The sequence below is a fragment of the Choristoneura fumiferana genome, chromosome 10, assembly GCF_025370935.1.
Source record: "Choristoneura fumiferana chromosome 10, NRCan_CFum_1, whole genome shotgun sequence".
In the NCBI taxonomy this organism is placed as follows: Eukaryota; Metazoa; Arthropoda; class Insecta; order Lepidoptera; family Tortricidae; genus Choristoneura; species Choristoneura fumiferana.
In genome coordinates this window covers 15916253-15940338 of record NC_133481.1, presented here as the reverse complement: position 1 = coordinate 15940338, position 24086 = coordinate 15916253, and the positions used below count along the sequence as shown (strand labels likewise).

The 24086-nt window shown below is 35.6% G+C and overlaps 1 protein-coding gene across 1 annotated transcript; it reads left to right on the top strand.

The window, feature by feature from the left end:
* The first annotated feature begins 2131 nt into the window (after nucleotides 1-2131).
* LOC141432180 (nose resistant to fluoxetine protein 6-like) lies at nucleotides 2132-11584 on the top strand. The gene is made up of 13 exons (XM_074093661.1): nucleotides 2132-2374; nucleotides 2801-3122; nucleotides 4596-4784; nucleotides 5221-5297; nucleotides 5472-5671; nucleotides 6237-6351; nucleotides 6803-7014; nucleotides 7387-7577; nucleotides 8156-8294; nucleotides 8956-9142; nucleotides 9792-9934; nucleotides 10126-10234; nucleotides 10868-11584. The coding sequence occupies exons 1-13, from the start codon at nucleotides 2191-2193 to the stop codon at nucleotides 10993-10995; spliced, it is 2196 nt and encodes a 731-aa protein (XP_073949762.1). The 5' UTR covers nucleotides 2132-2190; the 3' UTR covers nucleotides 10996-11584.
* The last annotated feature ends 12502 nt before the right edge of the window (nucleotides 11585-24086 follow it).

The following is a 24086-nucleotide window of genomic DNA, read 5'->3' as shown; positions in this document are numbered from 1 at the left end:
ACCAACCCGTTTCAGAATATAACGTTATTATCTAACTAAATTCATGATTCTGACAAATTCTGAGTTAATAACTGAAAATCAGAAAGTATTTTGGCAGAATAATGAGTACAAAGTTAGTCATTGTACAGCGCGACCATTCATTTACATAACCTCTGCACAATATCGCTTGACGTCAAAATTGTGACATCAAAATATCGGTCAGATTACGTATTATAGTAATAAATAGTTCATTGACTTGTTCGCCCTTGACGTGTATTTACCTTAGGGTGGATGACCGTCCTCGACTTAGCAGATAATCATGTATACTGACTGATAACCATACATACATTGACATTGTTTCCTCAATTAATGTATTTTTCTCATGTACATTTTTTTTGTTGTTTTTGTAATTAATGTGTGAGTGATTTGGTTTCGTACTGTAAGCTTGCATGTGTTTTATTCAATAAATAAATAAATAAATACGCGAAAGCGCGCTGAAATAGGTGAAGTGCGTACTTCTTGGCTAATCTGCGTAAAAATCTGATAGGTCATGATAAAAATATGAATTAGGGTTCCTTTAATACTTGTATACATGTGTTGAATATATGTCTTTAGTATGTTGGATTGTTCAACAAGGGAGGAAAAAAAGCAATGTCACACGAGCTAACTTTCAATATTTCATGTTTTTTCAGAATTAAACACTCTGCTTTTCATTTCGACCACAAGGAAAGTAAAAAAATAGGTATACATATAAAATATGATAAATATAATTATGATTTATGATTTGCCTCACTTTCCGAGTATGAGAAATGAAAAATTTATTTCTTTTCTGTTAATCTTGTAACGACTTAAAATTTCCATTGAATTTGGTAATTTCGTAAATCAAGAAATGAATCGTGAACGTTTCATGAGTGTGTCACATCACATCATCTATGTTTTACGTAAAAATTAATAAAAAAAAACATACCTTCGAATGACATTACGTATTTCTTGCAGTAGTCTTTGAACATCTACTTGATGAACTAGAAAAATCTGACAACCTCGATTTATATTCTTGTCAAAGTCAAAGTCAAGTCAAAATATCTTTATTCAATTTAGGCTATAACAAGCACTTACGAATGTCAAGAAAAATCCACCACCGGTTCGGAAAAACCTCTGCTGAGAAGAATCCGAGAAGAAACTCAACGAGGTATATATATATTTTTTTAAAACAAATTTACAATATTATTAAATGATATGTATACATCACAAGTATTTAACACAACTTTATTTTTAACACAGTAGGTTCGCTATTTGAAGGGATCGCTAATGCGGATCGGAATTATTTCCAAATATCCCTGTCCATGATATAATCATTAACTTTATAATACGCCTTTGATATTAATGTCTTCTTGACAATAGATCTGAATTTTGTATCCGTTTCATTTGTAATATTTTTTGGAATTTTATTATTAAAACGTATGCAATTTCCCAGAAAAGACTTTTTGGTTTTAGCCAGTCTGTAAGATGGAACTTTAAGCTTCCCCGTGTTTCTAGTAGCCTTTGGCTTATCGACGTTAGTGGGAAAATCACATATGTTCTTCCTAACATACATGATTATTTCAAAAACATAAATTGATAAAGTTATACAGTATTACGAGTATATAATGGATGGTAAATCTCATCACTTTTATAAATTTAAGTACTAGAAGTACTTTGTTTTCTGTCCTACGGGATCTTTACACGTTCGTCGGATAAAATATTATATTTTTCCAGTCGTTGATAATGTACGTTCCAAATAATAGTTTTTGAGTTGACCCATCACAAACAAACAAATACAGAATTAAAAAACTTTTTATATTCAGTTATAATAACAAAAAAATATATTATTGTGGTGACTCGCTAATCATTATTATTTTGTTTAAATATTACTACCATATGAAATATTTAAGTGACATTTTACATTTCCTGAAAGGAGTCGAGTTACAAAACGATGTAGATGTAAGATTTCTGTAAAACTCATTAAATGAGGCCGGAACCCTCCACCTTTTTATTGATATTTATTTTTATTGCTTATCTATATAATCTGCTGTAATTAATATCACCATGAACCGAAGATACCAACTATATAATCTACCCAAATATCGGTTTGAAGAGTATTCCCTGTGCAAACCTCAAGCTGATAACATAGGATAAAAAAAACTGACTGCGGGAAAAGTAATTTTTTATAAAATGGCAATTAAGTTTTTATTATTTGTTTGTTTAATTCTCTTAATTGATGTAAATGCGTATTTAGAATTCGAAGTTCCTAGACAGGCATTTGATATGGATTTGTACAAAAATGTCTTGGATGAGGAGCTTTGTAAGGACCAGCTTGGTTATATTGTGGCTAATAATTCCATACTGATGGCTCAATGTAAGTAAAATATATTTGATCATTTAATTTTTAATGTTTTTAATCTTTAATGTCCTTTATTTGCTTAGGGTTGACTGTCATTTTGTCATTTATGTTAGGACTTTTTAAGGCTATAGCAAATAGGCTGTTATTGCACCGATGAGATACACCTTTGGCCTCATCTGCACTTAACATCAGGTGAGATAGTGGTCAATCAAGGACGGCTTAATGAAAAAAAAAAGCTTGACTGATGAAAAAATTACAAATTTAAGAACTAAAATGCGAGTTAATAAATCAAAAATCACTATTATAATTGCCTAGTTAAAAAAATAGGTATAAAACGGTGTTAACAATTCCAATTTAATTTTTACTGCATTCCTCAAGCATTTGTTGGCTTTACTTTAAGTTTAAAACAGAAATACATATAAACAAAGGTTTTCATTTCAGTTCTCGATGCTGGTATAAGAACACCAAGAGGTATCCTGCAAGGCAACTTCGTAGACCTAGGCAATTACCATGAGTGCTTGGCAATCAATGCAAACTTTGAACCATTAAACATTGAAGGCAAATATTGCATGCTCAATATTCCTGTAGCTCAAGACCTTGAACTACCCTTACCAGAATGGCCTGAAGAAATTCCAGAGTTTCAATGGCCAGAGCTTTTGCCAAACACAAAACAACACCGGAAGATGATCAGAGATATAAGGAGCATGCAAACACAGTCGAAACTACACGGTCAATTAATTGGGATTGATACAAATGTTATGAGGTCAGTTTTTTCTTATGTTCTTTTAAATTTAATGCTTATTTTTATTTTTCATAATTTGTGTACTACGGTTGTAGTACTCGTAGCAAAGTAAAGGATCTTAGTTCATCAAGGTGTACCTTTGCAAAGTAATGCTAGAAACACACGGACACGATATCTCGGACCGGTAGGGACCAGTGCTAGCGCGAGTGCCATCCGCGCACACGCGTCTGTGAAATTATTTGTGCAATAATGGAGCAACAAAAAAAAGTTATTGTAACTGTTCAGTGGACAGTTGTTTAAATTTAACATTAAACGGTGAATTGTCGTTTTTTAAGCTACCAGTGGTAACAATTACATTAAAATTAAAATATTTTAGTTATTATTCATTTTTATTTCCATTCTTTCCGTTTCATTCTCAACAATGAATCAAACAACTAGATCCGAGTGCCACTACCACGATAGTTTTTTTGTGCATAAGCCATAGTTGACAACCCTATGTAGAGCGACCGCAGCTTAAGTATGAACAGTGAAGTACATACTTGTGATTGACTTCTGTACCTTATCTGTTTTGTGTAGACAGTATTTAGGTTTCCGAAAGTTTTCATTATTATATCAGCCGCAGGCATTGGCGTGCTTTAGGTCGATTCCAGGATAGGCAGTTGTTGATAGCTTGCTCTGCCACCAGCACTGGCGTTGCCTATCCTGCTGCCTACTCAATGCACGCCACATGCATAGCATAGGATGTTCACTGTTACATACAGTGCTTTCATTCTAGCATGATGCGGGTGACACTTGATGCACGTTTCGTTTTACTCGAAAATAGTTGCTGCGGTTTAAATATATGGAAGAATATTTCAGTTATAACCGGAATATGACTGGCGTAAAATATTTGAACATAACGAACCATGTTATACGAAGTAAATTTAAGCTATCAGATTTTTATAATCAATTAATTAAGTTCAAAGCACAATGAAGTGAAGAAACGTACTCGTAATATGCATGTAACGTTACACCAGAGACTCGTTTAGTGATGGGACCTAATGGATCTCGACTTATATCGGTACTTATTAATTGGTAAGTAATGAATTTCTTGCAAACTCCGTTTAGCCTTACATAAGTGGCAAATAATATTCCAACCTAGAATTTCACCAATATTCTCATCAAAGTAAGCGTAATAATCGGATTAATGATGACATTAATTATGATTAAGATTTTAAATTATTAGTTTTCTCGATTCAAGTTTCGACACTTTGACTCTCTAGTCTTGTGATATTGACAGCTGTCACCCGCACCATGCTACAATAAAAGTACTGTAGTAGACATATTTAGGCCTTCCCCAATTGGAAGCAACATGTATCCACCTTGAACCCGCGGCTTTAACCAGGTTATTCGTCCATCTTGTTGGTGGACGCCCTACACTGCGCTTGCCGAGCCGCGGTCTTCATTAATGAATCTTTAATTTCAATATCTATCCATACTGTTTTTTTTCTGTAGGGTATCAGAAGAAAACCTTCTGGACGGCATGTCAATCAAGGTAGCACTTTGTCTCCCTAAAGCGTGCACTTCAAAGCAAGCTGTCGATACGTTGCTGATTAACACTACCACTGTGGGATTTAAGTTTACGGAGGATTATTGTAGATTGAAGAATGACAAGCCATACACTCCTGGGGATTACACGGCCATGTAAGTATTTGAAAAAAAAAACCTATTTTTTTTTCATCATTCCAATCTGCTTTACTTTCTTCAGGTGTACCTACCTACAAACATTTTTTGGCTATTTTTTTGATCTATAATAAGAAAGTCGAGAAATTTTTGAACTGAGAAACATATAATTTATTGAATTAGGGACTGCATGAACGCACATGTCTTGCATAAACGTAGCTATCATAAGGTCGCGGGTAAGCAAAATAATTGTTTTATTTCATTAAGAAACATCATTATTTAAATACAGATAATAAAGTCAGTTAACCAAGGTACCCTACACACTAGCTGTGTTCTGCGGTCTGATATACTTATATAAATAATCTATGAGCTACTAACTTTTGTGACATAGAATATAATAATAAATCTACTGTGACTAGTATCAGTAGTACCTTACTCTATTCTGTATTATTTTCAGGGCTATCTTAAGTTTAATAATCCTAATAACCATCCTGTCCACGTGCTATGATTTCTACTACTCTCTATTGAAAAGAGGTAAGTTGCTGCCTTAGTCTTCGCACTTTTAAATCTGTGATGTTACAATTTTCAACAGTATATTTCTTTTAAATTCTTCTAGAATTACAAATTGCACACTTATCACAAATTATTCTTCAATATTTTCGAGATTTATTGCGGTCGACAATCTATCACAAAATTTCTCTTTTTCAGATTCAAAGAAAGCCAGCACTGTGGGTAAATCGTTCTCTCTCTACACCAACACACGCCGCCTGGTCACATACAACTCTGTTCCTGGTGCGTTGGAGTGCCTGGACGGCATCAGAGCCATAGCCATGATGTGGGTTATAGTTGGCCACACTTACTCCACAGATATGACTGCGCCTTTCTATAATGCATCGGAATTGTTCACGGTGAGTGAGGCAACATTATTTACGATGAACATTGAAATAATTATGTCCTCTTATTTGTGCAATTACTTTGTCAATCACGAGGTTGAATGAAACATTGCCGATTGTAAATACCAGGCATACATAACCAATCTAAATCGAGTTACGTAAAACCATGTAAAACTGAATCGATAAAACAACATTTATTTTTATTATACTAATTACCAAGATTTTTTTTAAATTCATAAGTGCTTGTTATAGCCTAAATTTAATAAAGATATTTTGACTTTGACTTTGATAAAAATTAAATTATCAAATAAAGTTTCGAAGAACGAAATATAATTCTTGAAAGTAAACTAAATGTGACATCCATCTTTTATAGAAATCAGCAGCTCATGCAGAAAATCTGTCAAAAAAATCTTTTGAATATTTGTAGCAATTACTAAAAATATTTTGTACAGAAAAACTGTGACAATGATTATTATAATCGTAACATAAAGTACTTGTAGCTGCGTTATGTCTTTGTTTTTTTTTATCGCAAATTATGGACTTGTTTGTGGTTCATAAAATTATTTACCATTTTTTTCAGTGGATCACATCATTTTCTTCAATCTGGATTTTGGCAGCACCCATTACAGTTGACACTTTCTTCTTGTTGAGTGGACTGCTTATTGTCTACACTACAGTTGGGAAATTGAGCCGAAGTAAGTATCAATAAAGGTACAAACATACTGTTAAAAAGAACGTCACGCCTCGCTTGCGATTAGTTGCGATACGCCATCCGACGCGTGTCGGTACTAATACTAATCGATCTTATTATATTTTTATTATGGTCAGTTGCAGATAGAAACATGCGTCGGACGATGTGGCATGGCGTGGCGTTTTAGTACTTTTAATAGTGTGTCAGCGCCTTAGTTTTGTTTCTTATATCTACATACTTAAGAGAAGCATAAAGTTACAATAGGTAGTAAGCTATTTATTCGCTCATTTTTTTATGTAATTAAATTCAATGTGAAGAACAAGATCAAAAATATACTAATTCTATGTTGCTCTGTTACGGCGGTTATACTCGTAGATAAAGCTTTAGTTTAAGGTACATTATGATACTGCTTTTATTGAACGACATTTAATACAAATTATTCTGTTTTTTTACAGTGCGTCTTTTGAAGAACCTTCATTTGTTTTATCTCAACCGCCTCCTTCGGATGTTTCCGGTTCTAGCCACCGGCGTTTTTCTTCAAGCGACATTGTTTAATCACGTGTCTGATGGCCCACAATGGAATATAGTGGCCGCGAAAGTGGACAGATGCAGGACCTACTGGTGGTCCACGTTGACTTATTTGCAGATATATTTAACTGACAGCTGGGTAAGTTAAGTTAGATAGCAAAAAAATGCTTACCTTGATAAATTTGATCATTACTAATAAGTTATGTATTTTGCGGACATTAATAAATATAACAACGGTTTTCCAGAAGATTTATAACCAAACCCCGGATTGACGGGTGCAAAATAATCTGTACTGGCGTTTAATAGTCCGAGGACACATTTAACTAAATTTATTAGCTTTGATATCGATAAAAATGACGTACAACCGTTGGACAATTTTAAGAATTTGAATTAAAAAGAAAACGGTGTTTGTTTATAACGCGACTACTTGTAATACTTTTACCTGAATATTGCTGGATTGCGAGATTTTTCGCTTCTAAAAAATTTCTAGCTTACCTTTACTTTTTTCCAGTGTATTGGTCCAACTTGGTACCTAGCCGTGGATGTTCAGCTCCATATTCTGTCACCTTTGGTCCTATTCTGGATCCTCGGTAAAAAGCGATCAGCGTGGATTGCTCTGACACTAGTTTTGCTGGTGACTTTGGCAGCATCAACGACCTACAACTACATAATGAAGTTCCAGCCGGGCCCAGTCATGCTAACGTAAGCTAATTTCAAATAAGAACTTATAACGCCATCTATTGAGATACGGTGCAACCTCCTAACCATGTAGTCAACGAGTTGATTAGATAGATGGTATGGCGTGCTTTCTACTTGATAGTTATGCCTGTTTCTCCTAGATGGCGCTGTTACTGTTAGTTTTTTGTAAGCACAAATTTGATAGAACTCTAGTAACAAAACTCAAAATTCTAGGGCATTTCATTTTGAAATTTATCACTATTCAATCAAAGTTAAATTGTAATCCCCTTTTTATTTCGGGTTGTATCACTATCAGACTAAAGCAGCGAAATATTTTTTTTTTCTGAAAGCTGTGGTTACTGCTATAACTTCTAAAAGTGATTTTGCAATTTACATATTTAGTGTTATGTGCAACACGACCTTGTTACCATGAAATTAAAGATACTAGGCCCAAATTAATGATTAGCAAGGCAACAAAGTGTTTATCTTATTAAAATTAGTGTAAAATATTTGTATCACGTGCGTTCTTTGCGGTTTTTCGTAGCCTGTATTTAGATTCTACTTCCCCCTAACTTTATTTCTAAATCTTTTTCCTTTTTCAGGGTTTCAGTTGAAGAAAACCTGCGCTACCATCGATACTACTACATAAATACACTGACAAGGTGCACGCCTTTCTTTATCGGTATGCTGTTTGGATACCTTCTGCATATTTTTAAGGGAAAACAGATCCGCATCCCAGTGGTAAGAGCATTATAATAATTATTATTCATCTACTTAGAAAGTTTTTAGTGAGTAAGCGAGTAATTTACACACATATCATGGGTATTGAGCTATGAGAAATAATAATATTAGGTAGGTAACGTTTTAACTTCGTTCAAAAATTATATTTGTATGAACTCACATTATAATAATTATTAGTTTTAGGTAGCTAATTTTTAATTGCTACGAGTACGTTCCAACAAGACATAATTTTTATACAATCACTGCAAGAAAATCACTTGCATCTGAACAAGTACGAATATGTAATGAACTAAATTGTGTCTACCGCGTAAACAAAAGTTAGCTTATTACTAAAGCTCAGGCGTTTATTCCAGAAGCAAGATTCAATTTACTACTTATTTGAAGTTTCAGGTTAAGTTTATGGTATTTAATAATATTTTAGTGAATTTATAAACTAAATATTTTGGAGACTTTATTATTATGTACCTAGATTCGAATTCACGGCAAACATCTTTCTTTAAGGAAAAAAATAATCTATGCAAAACAGGGCTCAAGTAACCTGCTAACTTGTATTGTATTGTAAAACTCTTTATTGTACATAAAACACATGAAAATAACATAACACAGGATAATAAGATGTACAAAGGGGAACTTGTCTTATAAATTTTTAAATACCTTCCAGTACATCGTATCCATCTGCTGGGCTTGTTCCTTTTTCGTGTCTGCAGCCATCATCTACTCCGTGCATCGAACTATACAGCTGGATTGGGACAACCAATTCTTAGACGGTGCAATCAACTCCTTCTCAAGACCTGCCTGGGCTGCTTGCGTTGGCTGGATGATATTTGCTTGCACACATGGCTATGGGGGTCAGTATTTAATACATATTCATCATCATCTCAGCCGTAGGACGTCCACTGTTGGACATAGGCCTCCCCCAAAGACCTTCAGTTGCTTCGGTTGACGGCGGCTTGCATCCACCGTGAACCCGTGGATTTAACCAGGTCATCTGTCCATCTAAAACAATAATAATAAATACTAATAGAGAGAAATGACAATGCTTGTCATTTCCATTGATAAAATTTTTCGAGTTTCCTTAGCTGGCCAATACAAACTTACTATAATGTTAGAGTAAAATTCCTTGGAACTCTATCCAATAAACGAGACATTCGTTATAAAGTAGGATAATTTTTATGGCAACAGATTCAGTGCGACATTTTAAGGTACTTATTCAACTTGACTACATTTAAAACAAATTTAAACTGTTCAATTGGCTTAAAATTAAGAAGTGGAAAGATGCCTGTTATTTGAAATCTAACTCTGTTTCATAGTATACAGACTACATACTTACGATATGTCTCAATCACATGTCGTCTCAATGAACGAATTCGGTAGATGGTAAACGAATATTTTTTCGACTCATAAAATGTGTCCTAAATTATCGTCCTTATCAGTCACAAGTAAAATGACGATTGTTTTTTCAACTCTTCCTAATAGTTTTTTTTTAACTATTTCCAGGTCCAATTAACTGGTTCCTATCACTGCGGATGTGGAAGCTGCCAGCTCGAATCTCCTTCGCTATGTATATCTTCCACTACCCTCTAATGCACATAGTGAGCGCCTCTGCTGTAGCTCCTGGCTACTTTACAGTTGCAGCTTATGTAAGTTTAATATTTGTTTTAACTTCTTCATTCTCTTCATAAAAATCGCCGAGTCTCCCGACTGATTGGAAAGTTATTATTTTTCGATTATGATTGTTTTAGGTTTCAACTGCAAATCGTCTTCTTGTTCATTAACTATCATTTCATAAATATTTTGAAGTAAACTTTACTTACTTTTGCCAATTTCTCAGTTTTACAGATTCCTTAGTAATTACGTGGCATCTTTTGTGGTTGCCTTCATGGTCACATTACTAGTGGACTCACCTTTCTCTACACTCATCAAACTGGCTTTGAGAGGAGGTATGTGCTCACTCATAATAATATTTTTGAACTGGGCTGCTCGAAGCCAATAACAACTACACTTGGGGTTTGTATGTTAAGATTTCTTCTTCAAACCTATTAGAACTTCACCTTATACTTAATTTGACTGGACAGACGTAATCTTAGCTTAATATCTTGATTTATATAATTCTTCTGTACGTGTGTGTGTCACCTAACTCCTCCTAAACGGCTGCACAGATTCAGATTAAATTTTGTGTGTATATTTCAATGGGTTCCTGAATAGTTTGAAAATTCAATTGGACCATCGGGTCCAATCATCCATCGAGAATCGTCCATCTATCGAGATGGCGATGCTGTCAGTGTGTTATCGTAATTAATGTAGTGCTACTTTTCCGGACAGGACAACGTCTGCCGGGTCCGGTAGGTATTTCTATATAACTTATTGTACTTAAATAGAATGTTATTCAGAAAAGTGAGATATTAATTTGCGTCATTGTGTTGATCGTAAAGCCTGCGAAGAAATTCAATGATGTGTACGAAGTTCCCAATCCGCACTGGGCTCACCTGGAAACTATGACCCGAGCCTTCCATTCAAAGAGGAGGCTTGTGCTTTGCAGTGACACCATAACGGACATATTTTTTGTTTTCCAGGACCGAAAAGACCAAGGCAAATGAAGTCAGGAAACAAAGAAATTAACGGTGAAAATAAGGAAGATGGTGTGGATAACCCCGCTTTTGTTTCGGATTTGGAAAAAAGAGAAAGCAAAACTCAATTTTAGTAGGAGAAATAAAGTTTGGTATTGCAGTGTAGGAGTGACCATAATATAATGATTAATTGTAACTATTTTTATGACATGATAGTGATAATAGGTGTACAATAAAGAGTCTTTGTATTGTATTGTATTGTAATAGGGACAGCGTTAGCTTTAATTATTTATTGTGAATTTTGTACTTTATTTATAAGTATGTTGATAATGAAGCCGTGGTGGCCTAGTGGTTTGACCTATCGCCTCTCAAGCAGAGGGTCGTGGGTTCAAACCCCGGCTCGCACCTCTGAGTTTTTCGAAATTCATGTGCGGAATTACATTTGAAGTTTACCACGAGCTTTGCGGTGAAGGAAAACATCGTGAGGAAACCTGCACAAACCTGCGAAGCAATTCAATGGTGCGTGTGAAGTTCCCAATCCGCACTGGGCCCGCGTGGGAACTATGGCCCAAGCCCTCTTGTTCTGAGAGGAGGCCTGTGCCCAGCAGTGGGACATATATAGGCTGAGATGATGATGATGATAATGATAATTTTTAGTCTGTTTAATTTAAATTTGATAAGGTTAAATAAGTTTTACGAAAGTATAATAATTTTAATCAATGATTTATTGTTTTTTTGCATTAGGAACTGTTCCAATTATATTTATTTATATAAATATTTGTGTGATATTACATATGAACCTTTTTTTGTTCTACACAGAAAGAAGAAATTCAACAAAATTTAAATTAATAATGTATTTTAATTAACTATTTAAACACCAACTAGTCTTCATTACTTTTTATGTACAAAAGACTACGTATAAATATATTTTCATATGAAATAAATATTTTTTATACCCATTCAATGCAAGCATACAAATCAAATAGATCATTGTAAAAAGAAAACAAACAAATTCAATAAACTAAGATTAATACGGTAGCCACTCAAAGTGGATGAGACGGCAGAAAACAAGGTTTTAATGATTCACAATCTGTTTCCAGTAAGTAATTTTGGTTATCGAAGTCATAAAAAATGAAATTATCTATGACATATGTTGGTATAAAATAATGTTTTTCACTTCGTAACACGGATTCACATCGCATCATGTAGGTACTTACCTAGATTAGCTCACTAACACCAAATCATAAATTTATAAGACAACATTCAATTGATAAACCTAGTAGTAGGTACCTATTTTTAACCCCCGACGCAAAAAGAGGGGTTTTATAAGTTTTTAATATAGCAAACGAACTTCAGATAAATGTCTCTACAATTTTAACTTAGGTACAGTTGTAAATAATAATAAATGGTGATTTTATGACGGAAACGTGGAGATCCACGGGGATACAAGTTATTTCATTTTAAGTTTTTTATTAGTTTTTTTTTTGCTTATTGAGCCATGATGTATTCTATGGTACAATTTGCTAAAATTAACTAGTACCTATATAATTTTGACTTCACCGAAAATTATTTCGAGTAACGTAAGGTCAGGTACTTTGGCTCTGAAGGATAACTTTGGCCTTTGGGATTAACTCAGTCCTGGTTTCATTATTGATTTAAGAATTATGACTTTTTACCATGTGGTTGATGTTAATAATTGATCAATCACGTTTTTGTATATTTATTTTACATTTTATTTTACGTTTTTATGTAGTTTTCATATGGGCCAAAGTAACCCTCCAATGGTCAAAGTACCCCGACGTTACGGTACCTTTCTGTTTAAAAGTTACAAAAAAGAAACTCATATTAAATTATATTGTAATGGATAACTCGGGTCTCAAACCGAGTTTAGCTCGATTCGACATGTTTCGGGCTATTTCGTAGCCCTTCTTCTCAGGAGCACGCGACTCGGCGGCTGCCGCAACACGCACACTACGCGCCACCGCTCTGCTCGCGCGAATCATTTATTTCTGGCAACATGGCTCATACAGTAAATACTATAGATTAGGGTGGCAAACTGCCGCAACCTCACTGAGTCACCATCCTTAACGTCGTATTCGTCTGTGGCACGGTGCCCTGGAACCGCCGAAACACGACGTCTTTCGGCCAGAAGGCTGCACTCGCGGTGATTTCCATCAGCAGCCGCGACATGCACACTACAAACAAACTGAAGTGCACGTAGTGGCGCGACTGCAATTGGAACACCCTCAGCGTATATCCGCTCTTCCTGCGCATGTATTCCACAACATCTGCGACAGACGCAACACATATTTACAGTGCCTTCAGCCTGGAGCGTGGGTCCGGTTTTGCAGAGCCACACGTACTTTTTCCATGTTTCTTGCGAGCCTTGCTTTTCTACTGCACCAATTTGAACCCCTCCTAGTCCACTTTGGTGCTCAAGGGCCTGTTCGGTGTCGAAGTAGACGTCGGTTCCGTAGCCGGTTCGCGGCGACACGGCCGTCTCCGCCAGGATACCCGCACTCAGCTGTTTATTGGCTGTGCCTGTAACTATGACTTACATAATAACACACACACACACACAAAACATCACGCCTGTATTCCCAAATCGGGTAGACAGAGCACACGAAACGTTACGGCTTCGGATCGGAGCCACTCTTAGCAATTTTAGGTTTTAAGTTTGACAAAAACGGTACAATAGTGACAGGTTGCTAGCCTGTCGCCTACGGTATACCTTAACCTATATCCTTTGTCGCCTCTTACGACATTCACGGAAGAAATAGAGAGGTGTAATTCTAACCCGACACCACACGGATTACATAATAACATCTTGAAGATTTCTATTATCGTAATAGTCAAGTGGAATAAGATTTACGTTTCATTATTTATGTAATTCATAGATCCAATGAATGTGTATATATGAGTCATGTTTTCGTGCAGTTGATTATTTTTATCTACTTCTTTGAAAGTAAATAAAACTTTAATCCATTAAAATTAAATATTTTTATATCCACGGGATGAGTAATTTAATTATTTTAATCTTATAATGCACAATTCTTATGAAATTTAGTTCCGGTGTTCTTTCATAATATTTTTTAGTTGAGTTAAAAAACAGGTATTACACCTGATAACAATTCTAAGTAATACGGTATTAGACAATCTTATATTTGTTTTATAAATTAAAACTTCACAATGCCTGACAAGCAGTTATCAAATAGAGAAACAATTTTTAAGCTACCTTTACAAATAACAAAGTTATATAGGTTTGAAATTCAAGATTAGACAGAGAAAGACATACGTGCATGTGACGTCACACGCAAGTAGCGCCATACTTGCTGCATAGAGAAAATCGTTTGAGAAAGAGAGGGGTATAAAGATTTTTCAAAAATCACTAGGTACAAATCCAATTTTCAACCGATTTAAGTTTTCTCTTCGCTATACAGTGTCTGTAGGCTATATTTTCATAATAATATAATAAGAAATGGCAAATTCAGGAGTTGTCAAATACCGTTTTATCTGCATAAACTTGCTTACATACTTAAAAAATAACTTATACTGAAAACTAACCGTTGCCCTCCTAAGCCATAAGACGCTATCTAAAAAAAAGACATATTTATACCATGTGATGTAGAATGTCTTAAGCTACACAAAAGTACCTATTATAACTCAACAGTGTTTTTTTACATGTCGCCTTTTGGCTAAGGCGAGCAGCGTTGAAACCTGTAAAACCTTAGTTAGTAAACTTGAACTTGATCACGACAAGAGAAGTTGAATGTTATTGCGATTTTTTATTCCAAATACAAGACTGTCAATCGATATTTATTTCTGATGCTGCTAGTGCCACGCGGATTATTGAAAGGCAACTTTATGGATTTTGGTAATTAGCACCAGTGTTTGGAAATCAATGCAGTATATTTTGAGCCGTCAGCCATCGAAAATTGTATGATTCGCGTTTTGAGTCCAACATACATTCTAACCTCCATGCATATACATTCTTGAAGTTGCTAAGTTTGTTCATAAATATAAGAACCAATTTAATGAAGTACAGCAGCTAAGTTCTCGTAAAGTCCGATTTCAGTACAGGTACAAACTACACAAACCCCTACGCGACTAGCATTAACTTCAAAGAATTCCTACCTATGTGCATCTCAGTCTACAATAAATTCCTGATGTTTCAAATCTATAAAAATAAATAATTTTAAACAATCTATTAAGATATGGCAAAAATTTACTATAGTATGAATGATTTCTTTAATGATGAAAGTTGACATATAATTTTACGTTATGGTATTTATTAGCTATGATAATTTTCAAACCTAGTCGTGTAAATAGTTGGATAAATTGTAATGATTTTAAAATTGTTAATTATGTCCCAGCTAAAATTATGTAACCTGAAAAGGTATGGATTTGGTAATTACTCTATTTTCATGTATTATAATCTGCAGAATATTTTGAGCCGTCAGCCATCGAGGGGAAATATTGTATGATTCGCGTTTTGAGTTGCCAACCCTCCCTGAGTGGCCCGAACAGTGGCCAGAGTGGCCAGAAGAATGGTCAGAATTTCCATGGCCAGAACTTTTGCCAAATACAAAACAGCACAAAGAAATGATGACGCATATTCAAAAAGTACAAGCCCAAACGCGACGGTATAACAATTTAATTGGAACTAATATGGATCATATTATGAGGTAGGCTTAGTCATTAATTATTTTGCAATGCTGGGTTTGATTTTTCTCCATGTTTAAATTTGTTGTCATGCTTTTAACAGGGTAGGAGCAGAAAGTGAAATGGCAAGCCAGTCGTTAAGGATGGCTGTATGCGTGCCCAAAGCCTGTTCCACAAGGCAAGCTATCAATGTTCTGTACACAAACATTACTGCTCTTGGGTTAGAGTACACTGATGACTTCTGCCGTCTAAGAAACGACAAACCCTTCGTACCTGGTGATTATACTGCTATGTAGGTGAAAATCATCTTAACAAAAATGTTTTCAGTAAAAGTAGCTACTTACTAGCATTTACAAAATCGAAACAATGTCGTGAAAAAGTGGTGTACTTTGGACTTTAAGTTTATCTGTGTAGATTGGAATCTAAAATCGATCAATTATTTCAAAGAAACCAAGAAAAAAGCCACTCAAACAAACAAAGCCACCAACCAAGCTCATTAGATATTAATTTCTAAGTAAAGTTGTCATTATGATTTGAATCATCTGTTTATTTTTCCTTCTTTGTGGATTTACTGCGTCTAATTCAAAATTAATTTCAGTATGAATTATTTTCTTTTCAGGGCTATCTTTGGTTTTATAATCCTCATAACTATACTCTGCACGGGCTATGATTTGTTCTACACCCATATTAAAATAGGAGGTAAGTCGATAATATAATAAAAAAATACCAGAAGCTATCGTTTTATCGTAGTAAAAGTAAAGCACTTTAAATGTTATTGGCTATCAAAATCTCACCAGATAAGCTGATATAGACTGATTAAGATCTAGTTATTTGTTTTCATTCTAGACGGATACATCTTTAAGTTTAATTAAATTTGTTTGTATGATACGATCTTTATATCAACAAAGTGAATTTAACTTTTTAAATTTATTAGAGTTGGCCTTTTGTTTAATTTTAAACATAAAATCATATCGAAAATACAAACTGAAATAAAGATGCACGGAAAAACCAGAAAAATAAGACCAGCGCTATAAAACCCATCGTCATCCTGTAAAACCCATAGTAACAAAAATTTGGAGTTCAAATAAAAAATACAAAAGATCCCAAAAACCAATCTTAACATAAAACCTTGTTTTTGTACATACTCATGCCTGATAGTTTGCTATTGCAAATTAGATTTTTTTAAGCTTCTTAGCGACTTAAATTGATTAGAGATATCAAGAAGTAAACTATTTATTTGTCATTGACCTAATCACAACTTACTCAATCACGATTTAGCCAAGATAACAGACCTAGGTAAATTCATTGTGACGTTTACGCATTTAATCGAACTGTTCTATGTTTTTTGTCGTATATATTTCGTTGTAATTTTTACTACTGTTTATTTTTATCCCTTCCCATTATATGATGGTGCTATACACTTATCTAAGAAATTGGTTACACGTGTTTTTCCCTCTGCCATAAAATAATCCCAAACTAAGCAAAGCTTGTACTATGGATAACGTGTAGGCAACGGATAAACATACTTATACAAGGTGTTAGTTAAATAACTATCCTTTTTTAGGGTCCGTAGCCAAAATGGAAAAAACGGAACCCTTATAGCACAGAATATATAATAGTACTGACGTACAGAATGGCCACGCTCCGCCCCGCACCGGTTCGAGTTACCCCACCCCTCAAGCGCAGATTGCAGGAAAACCGCAGGAAAGCAGTCGGGCGCGCAACGCGATGTACGAGTATGTCGGTCTCACCGTCGCACGGCACTAAGTTCGGGAGCAATAATTACATATTACATACGATTTAACAATCGAATGTTCAGAGACAAATCCTTTAAAAGGAAATATTTTAGTGTAAGGAATCTTTAATTAATAAGGTCTAAAAACAATAAACTTTAATTTATAAAACATTCATTTGTATTTATTTCCTAAAAACTCGAAAATCAATCATATTCTAATAATTTGTCGCTCGTACAGTCACATAATTTTCCGTGAAATCCGCGCGCCGGCAGTTCATTGCTCGGCTCGGTGGCCGTGAGTCCGCGAGCAAGCGCCAACTTGTCAGTGGGCGCGCGAGAAATTGAGGTTCCTACCCTGCCTACTTCCTTTTGTAAATAAATAATGCTTTCTAAAAGTATCGCGATTAATACATGAAATAACTAATTAGGTACCGAATAATTCGTTCAAGTTTGTAGTCATATATTTATTGTAATTTAAAATAATAATGCTTAAATACATAGACAGACACATTTTAAGTAGGTTTAAATAAAAATATATGATTAACGATTACATTTATTTACACATCTAAGCCATACCTACATACCCTATAGTACTAGGGTTTTGCAATAGTCAGCCCTGTGTGTCTTACGCACACATTGACGCGTGTACAGACGTCGTCGTGCCTATGTACATTCAAGAACGCGTATTTTGTATGGCGTGGCCGCCCTGTGCTTATAGTTTCGCCATGTCTGCCTGTCTGTCTGTCCGTCCGCGGCTTTGCTCAGGGACTATCAATGCTAGAAAGCTGTAACTTTGCAAGAATATATATGTAAACTATGCCGACAAAATGGTACACTAAAAAAATTTTTTTTAGAGTCTATAATCTTGCATTGTGTGAAGTTTTTAATCCACACTCTGGTCCCGCCTGCGTAGGAACCACGGCCCAAGTCCTTTAATTTTAAGAGAAGGCCTGTACCCAGCAAAGAGACGTACCTACAAAGGCTGGGATGATGACGAACATTTTACTAATATATATTTTTTTTTACTACACAGGACCAAAGAAACCTAGAGTTGAGAAACAGGTGGCCAACGGGGAAACAAATGTCGCTGTCGCAAATGGTGCTAACACTGAGGCTGGAGTAGTAAATCCCACATGTGTGCCAGATTTAAATACACAAATGAATAAAACTAAATTATAGGCAAATTCAAAAATTAATTCAGATAGGCTTATTAGTGTTAAAGTTTCAAATCATAAGTAAATCATTGTCATTATTAGTTGGAAGACATCCACTGTTGAACAAAGATATTACTAGCGACTTGCATATTTATAAGCTTTGCGTAGCCTTATGTACGAAAAGCCTAAGGGGTTTTTTAGTCCATCTTCGTAATTCCCATACCGCCCGTAAAAAAATACAATGTCTTTCATCACATTTGTGGTGAAATAAAGAGGAAGGAAACAAAAAAAGATGAAATAAAATTAAACTTATAAATTCGCGTTCGAAGAAAAATAAAATTGAATAGCAACAACGTTTTTGATAACGTTCAAAGCAAAAGTTTTGATTAGGGTTCAGGTAAATATCCTCTTTCCTTGAACTTGGTATAGGTTCATACCTGAAAAGGCCCAAGGGTTTTATTTTTGGATGCGCCCAAGTTAGCTTGCTTGTTATGGCGCTGTTTAGCAAGTATGATGAAAACGATTTTTTATAATAATATATGAAATTTAGAAAATGGAACCGATTAGATTTTGTTTTTAAGTAGGTAAATTTCTTTAGGCTGTTAGTCACAATAATTATGTCGTATTGCCTATTTCAATTGTAATATTTAGGTTTTAGTATTAGGTAATTTATGTACTTGCATAAACTGCAAAGATTGGGTATAACTTTTTTAGTAGGTAGGTAGCCAACCCATTTCAATCGTGTCCCAGTACAACTGTTAGAGTTTAACATTTTACAAGTTTATAACGTACCTATATATTATTAATACAATACACTGTAAATTATTTCTGATGGGCACACAAATCAAATTAGTTGTCTTTATGTCATTACCAAAAAAGAGTGTCGTCTTTTGCTATGCAATGTAAGATAAAAATAACGAAAGACTGTTTAGTTATATAAGATAACATTAAAAATTAAGAATAATAAATAAAATATTAAACTAAATTAAGATTGGTTTTTTGGAATCTTTTTGTATTTTTTATTTCAATTCCAAATTTTTACTTTTACGGTCATCCCGTAAAACCGAAATTGAAAATACAAACTGAAATATAGATGCACAGAAAAAACAGAAAAATAAGACCATCACTGGGAATCGAACCCAGGTCCTCGGTAATCCGTACCGCGTGCTATACCGCTACATCACTGATGGTCTTATTTTTCTGTTTTTTCTGTGCATCTATATTTCAGTTTGTATTTTCAATTAAACTAAATGTTTTATTTAATGTACGTAACGTACAGTCATTGCCATTTGTAATAAAAACAATAAAACATTACTGCATCTTTTTTTATTCCACTTTTTGGCAAACGAGCAAATGGGTCTCCTGATGGTAAGAGATCACCACCGCCCATAAACATCTGCAACACCAGGGGTATTGCAGACGCGTTGCCAACCTAGAGGCCTAAGATGGGATACCTCACGTGCCAGTAATTTCACCGGCTGTCTTACTCTCCACGCCGAAACACAACAGTGCAAGCACTGCTGCTTCACGGCAGGATTAGCGAGCAAGATGGTGGTAGCAATCCGGGCGGACCTTGTACAAGGTCCTACCAACTGCAACTTGCAAAAATTTTCTTGCAAGTCTAAACTCGGCCTTAGCCTCGGCTTTGTCTGACGCGCGGACATTTACAATTGTATTCACTCTCTTTTTTTTTGATCTTCTTTTTGATTCTTTAGTCAGACATAATGTTTAAACAGGGCAGAATTGAAATTCCATAGGACAAACCTTTGTTCAGTATAGCATTGGGACATACGAGTAATTACTAGATTTTTATATAATTTATAATCATTGTAACCTTGCGAGATTTGCCATGTACGCTTTGACTACGTTTGACGTATTGGAGCGCCCATTGAGTGAATCACAGTTTTTGCAGGTGTTTCATTAATTTGGCGATTCGATGATAATTAATACCTATACCTAATCTGTTATATATCTTAACTTCCGTTCCAAAGTACACCCAAGCGCTGATAGTTATTTAAGAATGCAACCAATTATAATTGTTTGGCTTTTATACGTATACTAGACGTAGACCTCACTAAATTTAGTTTTCATTCCTCATGGATATTAAAAACATCCAAAAACTAAATCGATTAAAGAATTTCATTATAATTTAAACCGTTCTCAAGCTGTCTGGGTTACCCGACGGATGAAAAATGCGACCAGTAGGGGAGAACAGACAGTGGAACAAACGTTCGAAGGCATTTTCGACTAAGCTGAACTTATTTTGCTCTTTATAATTGCTGAGATTGCTGAAACAGAGAGTTCCCTTTGTCTATTTTATAGGCTGTACCACGGTGAGTGCTCCGAAGAATTATTTGACACGTTACCTGCTGCGAAATTCCACCATCGTACCTCCCGCCGAAAGTCTAAATTTCATCGACATCATCTTGATGAACGGAAATCTACCACTGTGCGTTTCCTTTTTTTTATGGTATAAGGGGAAAACGAGCAGGCGGATCGCCTGATGGTAAGCGATTACCGTCGCCCATGGAAACCTGCAACACCAGAAGAGTCACAAGTGCATTGGCGGCCTTTAAGGTAGGAGTACGCTCTTTTCTTGAAAACTTGAAGGTCATATCGGTCCGGGAATACCGCAGGCGATAGTTCATTCCAGAGTTTTGCTGTGCGAGGCAGGAAATTTCTGGAAAAACGCACAGTAGAGGACCGCCAACCATCTAAATGGTGAGGATGGAAGTGTTGTCGCGTAGGTCGGTGGCGAAAGGATGCGGCAGGGATCAACCCGAATAACTCCTCGGAGCACTCCCCGTTGTACATGCGATAGAGGACTTCTACGCAGCGCCAAAGAGTCAAGTCGATCAGAAACTCGTTGGCAGCCGACTATTCGAGTCGCTCTCCGTTGTATGCGGTCCTGAGGGAGAAGCTGGTACTGGGGAGCCCCTGCCCATAGATGAGAGCAGTATTCCATATGTGGGCGAGCCTGCGCCTTATAAAGCTGGAGGCGGTGGGCCGAAGTGAAATACTATCTCGATCTGTTGAGCACGCCGAGCTTCTTTGAGGCTAATTTAGCCTTACCCTCTAAATGGCCGCGGAACTGGACTTCACTCGAGATGTAAATACCAAAGATTCCGATACTGGCTGTGGTAGCTAGGGAAGTGCTTTCGAAAAGAGGTTATGCGACAAACGCAGACTTTTTTGTGGTAAACGCGCAAACCTGTGTTTCCTGCGGCACTTCCTGCCACGTACAGTGAAATTGTGGAATCAACTTCCGTCAGCAGTGTTTCCTGACAACTATGACATCGGGGCTTTCTAGAAAAGGGCTTATACTTTCTTAAAAGGCCGGCATCGTACCAATGACTCTCCTTGAGTACTCATGGGCAGTGGTGTTCATTTCCCATCAGATGACCCGCTTGCTCGTTTGCCTCCCTATAACAATAAAAAACAAAAATAAAAGATTGACAGCTGTATTCTTGAAATTTATACCTACGGCTGGGCGGAGCGCTAGGTTCAAAAAATTAAAATTCAAAATGTTTATTGCAGGGTCATAAGTTATTACATAGATGTTAAATCAGTATATGTTTTATCAGTTCATCATGTCCTGTCTCGGAGAGACGTGCAATAGTCTAATTAATACATTCATAAATTAACAATATTTCATTCAATAATATTCCGAATTACAAAATACCCAAATAATATCAAATAATAACATAATACAGTAGCACAAGAAATAACAATCACCAATCAATATTCAATCCAATAAACTAATAACAATCCCATCAACAATAACAATTCTGAATCAATAAAGTCAATAGTTTGGCGTCTACAAAAAGTAAAACAGACGTATGTAGATTTTTATTGTACGTGTGTAGTTGTAGGTGTAGGAATAAAAGAGAATGTTAATTTTATGATTATTAATTTATTGATTAAATTATAAGTTGGTAATAGAAAAAAAATTGCGTCTATTGCGGCAAGTTCGAAACGACTTGTTGTTGAATTTTATCACATAAAAAATCTTATTCTTATGAAGAGTTAGTGCCGAGTGCTATAAGCCACGGGCGGCTAAACGGGGGCGAATAGAGTGGGCAGCGCAGCACAGCACTCTACCAGCGACCGGACTGCGCGGCGCGCGGCCTGGCACTGCGTAGTTTTGTATTGCAAGGATTGGTTAGCGGCTGTGTAAATGACGCTTGGCCATGTGCGTGCATCAATTCGGGCGCTAGTATCAAGTCGAACTACTGCCTATTACATTCTTGTAATGTGACATAGATCAAATACGGCCAAACGTATGGATTAACTAATCATTAAACGTTAACACTTATTAAATATAATTGACCGTTCGATTCCCGTGTCGGGACAGATATTTGTATGAAAAATACGAATGTTTGTTCTCGGTCTTGGGTGTTTACTATGTATTTAAGTATGTATCTATCTATATAATTATATTTATCCGTTGCTTAGTACCCATAACACAAGCTTTGCTAAGCTTACTTTGGGACTAGGTCAATTGGTGTGAATTGTCCCGTGATATTTATTTATTTATTTGCGCGAGATAACCGCCAGCTCTAGAGTCCCCCGAGGCCAAAACTAACCTCCTAGACAAGTCTTTTAAAACTTTTTTTGCGTCCGTTGACCACGGCCCCATCGTTTCAAAAGCAAGCGCCGCATTTTCATGGTAGTCAGTCAAACCAGAATATTTGCGGCACTTGCTTATCTGAGCCTGCTCGGCAGCTGCTTCAGCTCTGAGCGCGGTGCTCTGGACGTGGGATGCGGCAAAAGTATCGATCACGTCCCAAACTAAACACCGTCCCAACGTCCACGGCACGAAAGTGACGCCATCAGGCCTTTTTTAATCGATAAGATCAGTTTTAGCTAGCACATCACAAATCTAACCATCATCATCATCAGACAGATCATAAGATTTGGCCACAACATTGACACATTTTTTTTTATTCACAAACATTTGACAAGCTTACGTACCTAAGACCTACAACTGAAACTGGAACAACAGTGGTGCAAGTAAAATTACAAATGCTACTTGGCAGCGAAATAAGTCAGTAAGATGCCGGTAGCGATATGAACGAATATTAAACAAAGTTCTACCACACGTAAAAACAAAAAAAATAAGAAGTACTTAACGCTGATTTAAAATACGAGTATATGGTATGCTATCTAATCATTACGGGTAAGCGCGGTAAGTACAAAATTTACAGCTGTCCTGTTTCTCTTAATCTAAATTTCTAAACCTTGTAGTGCGTATTTTCCATCGATAAGAATGAGATTAAATGTCGTCAGCAAAGCACGTATTACAATCTATGTTTACTTTGATAAAATCTACGTTTTACTAATTAATGAGACGTTATTGAAATAGAATTCCTTACCCACGTTGTTAAATTTATAACATTTTTACAAATTTATTTATGAGTATTTGATTCTTGGTAGTAGCTTTCTAAGTGTTTTTTTATATTAGTTAAACTGAAGTTTAATAGAAATTGTTGAAAATTTACAAATGGTTAACAAATTATAGACTAACTTTATTTCGTTGAACATTTTGTTCAATCGGACGAAGAAACCACAGAACCCTTCATTCTTAAAACTTCCTAATCAATTAAACTGAGTCAGATCGAATATCTTGAATCGATAAATACAATTATGTTTATCACAAAATTAGTCTTATTAT